We start from the raw sequence: 12,435 nt of genomic DNA on the forward strand, positions 1-12,435 counted from the left end.
AACTTTGAAAATGTTTAAACGAGGTAAAAGTGTTAAAATGTTATTGCCTGTCTGAGAAGTGTGTAGTGAGGGGTTTTACAGACTTAAAACATCTATAATAATTGTGAAAAATAAAGCGGACTACTTCGTGGATTTTGTCTATTGCGTGTTATTTTTAGTACGTAACTCCCGCGATTAACGAGGGACCACTGTAAATCTCAATGGCACATAGAACACTTCTAATTCTTTAAATCTGAGCCAAACTGGACTTTTAGCTTTATTACAAAATGTAACACTTTATGAATGATATGTTTCAAAACACAAAACATTTCAAAGCAGGCACAGCACGTCAGTATGACATAAGATTGACGTTGTGCACCAACGTAGTGGGGACTTTTCATTTTGTTTTGGAAATGAAATTCAGGTTGATGTCAGAACCCAATGTCAGGCCAATGTCAATGTCCAACCTAAAATCAACCAAATATCAACGTCTAATGATGTTACAGCTTGACGTTGTGTGGAAGTTATCACTATGACATCCATCAGACGTTGCATTTTCGTTGCCATACCTGCCGATTAAATGCTAGCATTTGACATATACAGTTAAAGTCAAAATTATTAGCCACAACAAACACCCCCCGCCCCCCTTTGATTTTTTTTTCTTTTTTAAATATTTCCCAAATGATGTTTAACAGGGCAAGGAAATTTTCACAGTATGTCTGATAATATTTTTTCTTCTGGAGAAAGTCTTATTTGTTTTATTTCAGCTACATTGAAAGCAGTTAAAAACAAAAGTAAAACCATTTTAGGGTCAAAATTATTAGCTCCTTTAAGCTATTTCTTTTTGATAGTCTACAGGGCAAACCATCATTATACAATACGTTGCCTAATTTTTACCTCTGTTAAGCAGAAATTGTGGGCAACTTGTGGGCAAATAATTCAGGGGGCTAATAATTGTCAACTGTAAATGATGTTGGTTTAAGATGTTGGCTTGACGTTGGATTTTGGTCACCAACACAACCTAAAATCAACCAAATGTCAACATCATTTGACGTTGTTATAGGACGTCAAATTAACGTTGTCCTTAGATGGTGGCTAGACATTGAATTTTGGTCACCTGACCTAAATCTAACCTAATGTTAATGTCTTTTAATGTTCTGTGCCTGGTGGGTACTTCCTAGTTATATAATAGTAAAATAAAATAAATTAGCAGTATCTAAACATGCAGATTACTGTGCTTAAATTGCTTGAAGATGAATTTACTTTACTTTTGCTGTGTAAAAGTTTTCCAATAACAATAACTTTGTAACTAATATCACCCAACACTGTATGTGTGGATAACCTTTAGGTTTACGTTTGCAAAATCATCTCGTCTTGTTTTGAACATCACAAAACAAATCAGATTTGATCGCTGGACTGATTTTCCCTCTCACTGACTCTTTTACTCGCAGATTAAACACCAAAAAAAGCAAAACAAACTTAGGCCTTATTCAGATTCAGCGCACATTCGTCCCTAAAGCTTCAATTTGCCTTATGTCGCTCCTAAATTTGCTCCAGCTCGCTTCAAGTTGAACTTATTAGCTCTTTGAAATATTTATTGTGTAACGAAGCATAATTCAATGATTTATTCTCATATCTAGCTCAAAGCACAGCGATCAGATCCCGTTTAGCTAGCGTTACACATAATTGCCGGATCAAGGGGTCATTATCGCCAACAATAGTTGCTGATTGCGTTCACGTACGCACTTCAAGAAGCGAGCAATTAATAGCAGAAGATTGAGCCTTTAGCTGCGGCCTCATTTAGTCCTCTCGTGATGTGTGATTTTTTTTTTAAACCATATACTTTACCAAGAAAAGATTTCCATTTTGGACGCCGCTTTCTCAAGTTAGTCATTTTTAGCCGCGGCCCCAGGCAGCGTTTAGTCATGGACGGAGCTCTTTAATTGAGCCTCTCAGGGCTTTTCTTTCCTTTCCACTGCGTCTGTCTTTCTGCGAGCGTTTAGAAGTGTCCGGGGACTCCTGGATATCATTGTACCATGGTATAATCGAGTACAGAGGCGTGATACTTCCAGCAGCAGTGGCACTGGACAAAAGTCTCGCTTCAAAGCGGATATGAAAAAAAAGTCACTTGATAAAGTGTAACTCAAATTAAACAGCAAGCGCTCTCAAACTTTTTAGGTGCCAGAGATCCTTATAGGGGAAAAAATAAGAGATTTCAGAATTAGTCAGAATTATGTTTTCTGTTTAACGGAAAGAATAATTATTTTAACTCATTTATAAACACATTAGTTTTAAAAACTAATTTTTAATAACTGATTGGCTGTTTCTCAATACCAAGTACGCAAAGTTCGGACTTGCGTCCTTGGAAGTTCAGACTTGCCAAGTTCAGACTTAGAAGAGCGAACGCCCGAGTACGCGAGGACACAAGTCGGGTAATTCTTCAAATGGAACAGCAGTGTACTTTATAACGTCACTTACCTCACCATGGATTCATCAGTTTCACTGTACATTAACAATAAAATGATTTAATTAATATTAAATTAATATTAAGCATTTTTGTTTTTAAAAGATGTCTAATAGATGTCTAAAAGACGTCTAAACATGGGCATCTTGGCTAAAACAAGGCTAAATTTCAGTGAAAAACTATAAGACATCTAAGAATAGACCAAAACTAGAACCATCCAAAAAACAGAAATTACTGACCACACATATAAAGTCTGTTTAATCTGTCTATCTGACGACTAGTCAAGTTTTGGGCTATTCTTAGATGTCTATTAGATTTTCACTGACAGCCCAAGTTTAGCCTTCTTTCAGCCAAGCTGTCTACATCTTGATGTCTATTAGGCGTTTATAAAACACACAATTGTTTGCTAGGTGTTAAAACATGTGGTTGTTTGTTGTAAAAATTCATAAAAATGACAAAAAACACAAATTTGTGCCTCTTCTTAGTTTATGTGCAGCCATGTTGTAGATAGTGTAATGAATGTAATAAAATCTTTGTTTCAAGTGTGGCAATTCAGCCCTTCCCTTTAGCCCTACACCTTCAAGCTAAAGAGATTTGGGATACCCCTACCCCTTCATGTGAAAGCACAAATTGAGGGGAAAGAGGAAGGACTGAGGGGAAAAATTGAGATTGGGCCTTAAAACCTTAACTAGGTTATCTAGGCAAGTTTGGGTAATTAGGCAAGTCATTGTAGTGATGGTTTGTTTTGTGAACATTCTAACAAATAAAAACAAAAAAAGGGGCTAATGATATTGACCTTAAAATGAATTTTAAAAAAAATGAAACTGCTTTAGGCTCTAGCCTAAATAAAACAAATATGACTTATTATATTATTATAGACAATACTGTGAAAAATTCCTTGCTCTGTTAAACATTATTTGGAAATATAATTATTTAAACATCATAAACATCATTTGGGCTAATAATTCTGACTTTAACTGTAAATATCATTGAATTGAACTTGTGCATCTCCTTAGTTCCATAAGCAGCCATGCTGCCGCTTTAGATGGTGTAATGAAATGTTATGAAATCTTTGTTTCAAGTGTGGCAGTCCAGCCACAGAGTCCTACAGCTTCAAGCTAAAAAGAATTAAGAAACCCCTACCCCTTCACTTGAAAGCGCAAAACGAGTAAAATTGGGATTGGGCCTTAAAGGCTTAACTAGGTTAACTAGGCGAGTTAGGGTAATTAGGCAATTCATTCTAACGATGGTTTGTACTGTAGACAATCGAAAATATTGCTTAAGAGGGGCTAATAATATTGACTGTTATAATATAGATAATATTTAATATTGACTATATTAAAGTGGATTTAAAAAAAAAATTAATTGCTTTTATTCTAGCCTAAAAAAACAAATAAGAAATAATACTATCAGACATACTGTGATAATTTCCTTGCTCTGTTGAACATAATTTGGGAAATAAAAAAAAAACAATACAGGAGAGCTAATAATTCAACTGCATATAATTGGAATCTTTCTCCATTTATTAGGCTTTATGTGCTGTACTGTTGTTTGTGTTTTTGTCAATCCTGTCCTGATGCTAAACGTGTAAACAGGCTCTGATATTTTGAGCTTGACCACTTTTGACTACATCCAGAGGTTGTTAAAAATGCATCAGATTGTATTGCTTTCATAGTGTAAATGCTCATGTGGTCGAATGTGTTCGAACAAGCAAAACGCAAACAAAAACAGCAGCTACTCTCTGCCCACTCTAATGTTTTATTCTAACATTACAGTATATGTTGTTGAGGAGTACAAGCCAGAAGGGATTTAAACTCTGTCTAAAATCCTAAGTTTTGTTTAAAGATTATAAAAAACTACATGTTAAAAACACAATGTTTTCTTAACATTCCTGATTCTTAGACTGTTTTTCAATATGCGTTCTTCAGCGATCTTGCGTCTTCGTGTAACGTCATCATTAACAGTCAAAGTTCAGTTCCAAAACTCAAGACCGCAAGAACGGAGGATGTGTGAAGAGCCCTGATGTGTTATTGATATAGACCAAGCACACTTCAGCACAGTACTCGCTTTAAAAGTCCCAGAAGTCATTGCGGCTGAATAAAGGATATAGGAAGTGCAGCCTTTTTTACAGGTTTATTATTAAAGTTCAGCGATAACTTATTTATCTCAGGAGTTTCCCTAAAAAGATGGTGAAAGTAAACACATTAAGAAAGTTTATTTGCTGAAATTCATATTCAAGTCAGTTTAATTTGCATTGTGCAAAGTATATTTGTCGCCACTGGCTCGCATGGTTCAGGATTGGTAGAGCTACGCATCAATGAATTGGCTCTTCAGTGTTTGAACTCTCAGTAATGATTAAATCACACTGAACTGAGCTAAACTGAACTGAACTGAACTTAAACACTAAAACCTGAACCACACTGTTCCAGTTACTATGACCAATTATGTGAAGCTGCTTTGACACAATCTACATTGTAAAAGCGCTATACAAATAAAGCTGAATTGAATATATTTGTAAGATTTTTGATCATATTATATACTGTATATGTTGAAAAGGGGAAAAACAATAAGTCACTGTATGAATGCTGTAAAATTTAAATAATTTTCTGTTAAAAAAGTGTTTAGATCAGGAAGATCACAGCATCTTGTTTCTCACAGGACTTGCTCACTATTCTCGCGATCTCAGTTCATTCTTCTGAGGTAACTTGGCAAAGTCCGCTCTGCATGATAACGCCTTTCTCTGCATTCTTGGAATTGAGCAGTCTTAGATTCTATTGAACCCTGTGCTGCATTTTTTCTGAACTATTCATTAATTCCTGATTATCAGGGGTCGGCGCAGCAGAATCAACCGCCAACTATTCCAGCATATGTTTTACACAGTGGATGCCCTTTCAACTGCAACCCAGTACTGGGAAACAACTCTACACTCTCGTATTCACACACACTCATACACCACGACCAATTTAGCTTATCCAATTCATCTATTGGTTTAATTTTAGACCGACTTTACTGTTTTCTTTTTGCTTATAAAGTCACTTTTGTCAGTTTACTTTCAGGCATATACTGAAACAGGTCATCTTGTCGTTTACTCGATGTATAAAATAAGTACATATGTTATACAATGAAAAAATGTTTTAAGGGTACCTATTATGCCCTTTTTTACAATACGTAAAAAAAGTCTGTGATGTGCTTAGAGTGTGTATGTAAATTTTCAACTCACAATATTACACAAATAATGTTTTATAAATCTATGAAACGTCCTCTTAGGTTTAAATCCTAAATGCACCATTTTGGTGACTGTCACTTTAAGTTCAAATGCGATTGTGCACTTTTCAAAAGAGGGCAGAGCTACACATGCCTGCATGTCAGCATAGTGGCAGCAAAATTCCTTAATTATGTTTTTTTTTATGATTTACAATTATATCTATGCAACCGAATTTATGAAACTTATTTGCATTTTTACAATGAAATTGTGTAATGCCACGCCAGCATGGGGAGCCCTTATCAGAGTACTGACTCACCTCCGCTTCCTCTTCGCTCAATTACTGTTTGTAGCATATTTCAGCGAGCACTCAGGAACAGTTACTTTGTGAAATATTGCCAGTTTACCTGCTCTACCGAGCGTTTTTCCATATGACTTTCCTGACTGCAGTATGACCTGGCCTGTTTACCCTTACCTACTGTGCGTTCCTTGTTATTGCCCTTTTGCTCTGTTTTGGATTGATTTTTGTTGCCTTGACCCATTGTCTGCATTGCTACATACATCTGCTGGATTTCCAACACAATCTCACGGCAATTCGTAACTTTTTCATTTAGTGGCTAATTCATATGAATTCGTACGATCTAATTCGTACAAATTAGTACGATTTGCTTATCCCCCAATGACGGTTGGGGTTAGGGGTGGGGTCAGGTGCCACGCCTCCTTTTTAAAATCGTACCATTTCGTACGACTGAACTCATACGAATTCGTACGAATTAGCCACTAAACTGGCAAAACGTAAAATACTTACGTTTTCTCGTGAGATCAGGCTGGGATTTCCCTTGTGTTTGTTGAATGATCTGGGGTGCGTTTCCCAAACATTAACATAACTCGCAGCTGAACTATCATAGTAAGATGCATCGTTTGGGAAAAGAGTGTTTCTCACAACCAGTAGTTTCTCTGTCACAGATCCATCGTTTGAACGACGTTAGTATAACATGAAACGCCCTTAATGATGATCTAAACGGGGTTAAGAAACAACTTCTTTAGAGAAGAACCCCAACATTTCTTTGTGCAAACTATATTGTTACACACGCACACACATTTATAAAAAATTCAATATTAGTTTCGCTAAAAACATGCACTCACTTTCCATATGAATTGAAATTTATGTAAATTGCACATATAGGATCAATGTTTCCTTTACAAATATAATTGAGAACATATACATATTCTAATCTAAAACAAAATCACTTACAAAAGCTAACACATATTTTAATCTCATATATAAATCATATAAATATATAAATAATGAGGCGATTTTTCAAGAAATGAAATGTAATATTTATTATTTAGTAAGAAATGAAAAAAAAATCATACTTTAATAATCACAATAATAATAATAATAATAATAATAATAATAATAATAATAATAATGATGATGATGATGATGATGATGTAACTTAAATTCAAATTTTAAATAATAGGTCACCTACAGCTTTCATCATAAGCCACGGCTGTGTTGAAAATGACATCAACGAACGGAGTGCAATTATAAACATGAAGATCGCTAAAACTGAACTGTAAAAATGCTTTGAAAGCCAACTACACCTAAGAGTGAATGCTTTTTTGTTCTAAACGAATAGGGGATAGGGTGGATAACTGGGAATAGAACACAGCCACAGAAATGGCAAATCAACGAACTACGTTTGTAACGACACAACTTGCGACCTTAGTTGGCTAACGATGGTTTTTGGAAACAGCCCTGGACAGCTCACCTGTTACCGACTATCTGCCTGTTTACACATTTATGTATCTTAGCAAGCCCTTTTTAAACTTACGCAAATGGATTCTAGCATTGCCTCAGCCTCCACGCTACAAATTGACACATGAAGTTACAATTTGTTTTTATTTTATTTAGCTTCAATAAGTTATGTTTTGATCTTTAATGAATTATTCTTATCATAATGTATTATATATATATATATATATATATATATATATGTATATATATATATATATATATATATATATATATATATATATATATATATATATATATATATATATATATATATATATATATATATATATATATATATATATATAATCATTGGTATTATTATTTTAGTTTATTATTTATTTTGTCAAAAATAAAGAAAAAGTTCTGTTTATTCTCTAGAATTTATTCATCCAACATTTGCGAGATTTTTCAGGTTATACAGTATAATCTTTTTTGATTTCGTTTTTACTCCTGGACTAGAGCGCCGTAAGGGTATTCACAGCAGATTGTCGATGGCAGTTAGTGGATTTTTACAAGTCGCTATCGTGTTTGTCTCATGTTTTATCACTATCGTGTTCGCCCTGATGAAATGACAAATCCTGCGATCAATACAAAAAAAAAAGATATCTATATCTCCTCAGCATCCTCAAAAGCTCCAGTGCTGATATCAGACAGAACCGAAGCCAACATAACGCTTGATTAGGATGCCCGTCCGTGTACGTCTCCCCCTTTCGGCTTTCACGATCGCTCGCTCCAAGCTTTGATCTGCCAACTTTTCAAGCATGCCTCCATCCATTGGAGTGTCAGTGCGATGCCCACAGTGTGATGAATCCATGTCCCGGCTCTCTATCGCAGCTGCTATTGATCCGACATGAAGCCGAATCCATTTCGGTGGGATTCATTACCTTTAATAGGGTCATTTCGCATTGTTTCTTCTAATTGACAGCCATTGTCTGAAGCCGTCCAGTCAAGCATATTGGGGAATTCATCAGAGCTTTATTGAGGCGCCTGTATGCCTCGATAATCCCTAATGAAAACAGCTCTTAAATAAAAAGGCAAAAGAAGATCTGTGGCAGGAAACCTGAAGGCTGTAATGACACTATCGATTCCTAATACGGGCTTATTACCAGATAGAACAGGACAGCCAAACAGTCTTTAATATAAAGGATCACCGGGGCTTTGGGAGGAACGCCGTGATAACTGTTTACAAGATCATGTTCGGATTTAAAAGTGCTCCGGGCTCTGATCTGTTTGCTGATATGAGCAGATTAACTAAAAATGAGACATCTGTCTTCGGTTAAGCATCGTGTAGCAATTTTGCTTTTCCCAATTTTTTTTTTTTCTAACTAAAGAGGCGCCATTAATCATTTATTGAAGAAGGCATATTTGACACTTTTGTGGCATCTGTTTTTTACCCTGAGGGCCACGTGTGTTTTAATTTTTAAAAAGTGAATTTTTGCATTCAATCATCAACAGTCTCGCACACGTTACTGTTTTTTAAAGAAAATATAGTTTATTAGTTTGATCAAAAATACTACAAACAACAAAAACAGTATATTGTAAAACATTAATGCAATTTAAAATTAGTTCTGCAGTTAAATGTATTTTAAAAAAGCATTGTTTTTTCTTGTTTTCGAAGATGATTTTTGTCATGATTATTGGTGTCAAATGATTCTTTTAGAAATTTATACAATTTATCTTTAAATGGATGGATAGATGGGTTGGTTGGTTTACAGAAGGGGAGACATTCAGATAGATAAATGAATGGATGGATAGATGGATGGATGAATAAATGGATGGATATATGTATGTATGTATGTATGTATGGATGTATCGATGTATGTATGGATGGATGGATGAATGGATGAATGAATGAATGGACAGGCGGATAGGTTAATGGATGAATAAATGGATGACTATATGAATGGATGTATGTATGTATGTATGTATGTATGTATGTATGTATGTATGTATGTATGTATGTATGTATGTATGTATGTATGTATGTATGGATGGATGGATGGATGGATGGATGGATGGATGGATGGACAGATAGCCGGATGAATAGATGATGAATGGATAGATGAATGGGTGGACAGATAGATGGATGGATGGATGAATGAATGAATGAATGAATTAATGGATGGATGGATGAAAAGATGAATAAATGGATGGATAAATGGCCAGAAGAATGGATTGACAAATGAGCAGATGGATGTGTGGTCAGATGGACAAACTGATTTGTAGATAAAGAATGGATGGATGGATGGATGGATGGATGGATGGATGGATGGATGGATGGATGGATGGATGGATGGATAAATGAATGGATAGATGAATAGATGGATGGAGAGACGGGTAGTTAAACAAAAGGGCAGACATTCAGACAGATGGATGGATGGATAGATAAATGGATGAATAAAAGGTTGGATATATGGATGGATGGATAAATTGGCAGATGAATGGATATATAAATGAGCATATGGATGAATGGATGGGCAGATATACAAACTGATAGATGATGGATGGATGGATGGATGGATGGATGGATGGATGGATGGATGGATGGATGGATGGATGGATGGATGGATGGATGGATGAATAGAAGAATAATGGATGGATAATGGATGGATAAGTAGGGAGATCAAAGGATCGATAAGCGGATAGATGGATGGACAAACGATAAGTAGTTTAACAGAAGGGCAGGCGTTTAGATGGATGGATAAATGGAGAAAATGGGTGGACAGATAGTTGGATGGATGGATGAATGGTTAGCTGGGTAGTTAACATAAGGACAGACGTACATATGAATGGATGGATGGATGGATGGATGGATGGATGGATGGATGGATGGATGGATGGGCTGGTTAATAGAAGGGGAGACATTCGGATGGATGGATGGATGGATGGAAGGATGGACAGATAGTCGGATGAACAGATGATGAATGGATAGATGAATGGGTGGACAGATAGTTGGATGGATGGATGGATGGATGAAAAGATGAATAAATGGATGGATAAATGGCCAGAAGAATGGATCGACAAATGAGCAGATGGATGTGTGGTCAGATGGACAAACTGATTTGTAGATAAAGGATGGATGGATGGATGGATGGATGGATGGATTAGCATATGGGTGGATGAATTGATGGATGGATAGATGAATAGATGGATGGAGAGATGGGTAGTTTAACAAAAGGGCAGACATTCTGACAGATGGATGGATGGATGGATTGATGAATGGATGCATAGGTGGATAGATGAATGGATGAATAAAAGGTTGGATATATGGATGGATGGATAAATTGGGAGATGAATGGATATATAAATGAGCATATGGATGAATGGATGGGCAGATAGACAAACTGACAGATAAAGGATGGATGGATGGATGGATGGATGAATAGAAGAATAATGGATGGATAATGGATGGATAAATGGGGAGATCAATGGATCGATAAGTGAGCAGATAGATAGATGGATGGACAAACGATAAGTAGTTTAACAGAAGGGCAGACCTTCAGATGGATGGATGAATAGATAAATGGGTGGACAGATAGTTGGATGGATGGATGAATGGTTATCTGGGTAGTTTAACAGAAGGACAGACGTACATATGGATGGATGGATGGATGAATGGGTATGTAGATGGATAATACATGGATGGATAAATGGACAGATGGATGGATGGATAAATGAGCAGCTGGATAGACACATGGACAAACAGATTGATAATAAAAGTAGGATAGATGGATGAATGAATAAACTTTATAAAGCAGAATTCATTAAATCACTATGTAATCACTTTGAAATGTTCATTCATCATCATTTGTCCTTAATTTAATGCAGCATTGATGAATAAAAGCATTAATGTCTTTCGGATAATAAGAAAGAAGTCCGTCTGACCCCAAATCTTCAAGTCTGTAGTTGTTCAGCAAAGAGGCAGACATTAAAGTTAAACACTCATAGTACTTCTGGAATGACATGTGAATGAATCCTTGATCATTTCATGCAGAACCAATAAGCATTTACTTTTAATCTAGTGTCTTTAAATGAACACATAGCTATTCATCACATAAACCATGAAGTATATTTATCAAATAATGTGCGATCTGTTCATTCATTCAGTCAGAAGTCAAGATGTGTGCTGTAAGCTTTAATTCCAGTCATTCCACAGATTTTGTTATTTCACGACTGAAGTAAACACAACTGAGATCATTCAAGGTTACCTCTGAATGGGTCCCGTCTCCTATTGTGTGGTGAAATATTGGTATTTTTGTATGTTTCACCCATTTGAGCAACTTTCATAGAATTTAACAATACCACAGCACAAAGAGTAAAAACCAACAACTCTCTCTACAGTAAACACACTGAGCAAACCCGCATTTTTCATATAACAAATATGCTCGGGGTAACTTAAATGCTTGAAGGCAGAAGAAAATAATGTCACGCTTGCAATTAAGATATGTTAATGGTGTAATGCTTCCTTTGTTTAATGCTAAACTTTGTGTTCCAGGCTATCCACGCTATGATGTGATCGGGGACCACAGTAAAGGAGAATATCATCTGCTCATCGAGCGGACTGAACTGGTGGATGACGGAAGCTTTGAGTGTCAAGCCATCCAGGTTGCTGGCAGATCTCGACCCGCTCAACTCACTGTGCTAGGTCAGTGTAATCTTCAAGAAAAACCCACACACAAGACAGAAAGAGGCAGATAGATGGATGGACAAATGAGTAGACATATGGGTGGATGTGTGGATGGATGGACAGATGGGCAAACAGACAGATGAACAGATAAATGAATGAATGAATGGATGGATAGGTGCATGTATGGATGGATGGATGGGTGGATGAATGGATGGGTGGGTGAATGGGAAGATTAAAAGAAGGGCAGAAAATCAGATAGACAGGTGAATAGGTAAATAAATAGATGGATAAATGGGCAGATGAATGGACATGTAGAAGGATTGATGGACAGAGGGACAAACAGGTTGATAGACTGACAAGAG

General features: G+C 36.1%; 1 protein-coding gene across 11 annotated transcripts in view; it reads left to right on the plus strand.

Annotated features, from left to right (window-relative positions):
• kirrel3a (kirre like nephrin family adhesion molecule 3a) overlaps positions 1 to 12,435 on the plus strand; it is a 532,216-nt gene that overhangs the window by 371,904 nt on the left and 147,877 nt on the right. For all 11 annotated transcript variants that reach the window (XM_087271356.1, XM_087271360.1, XM_087271352.1 and 8 more), the window contains one exon: positions 11,942 to 12,091. In XM_087271356.1, the coding sequence (XP_087127482.1) occupies positions 11,942 to 12,091 (150 nt within the window). The remainder of the gene's footprint in view (positions 1 to 11,941; positions 12,092 to 12,435) is intronic.

Source organism: Danio rerio, chromosome 10 (assembly GCF_052040795.2).
Source record: "Danio rerio strain M-AB ecotype USA chromosome 10, GRCz13ab, whole genome shotgun sequence".
NCBI lineage: Eukaryota > Metazoa > Chordata > Actinopteri > Cypriniformes > Danionidae > Danio > Danio rerio.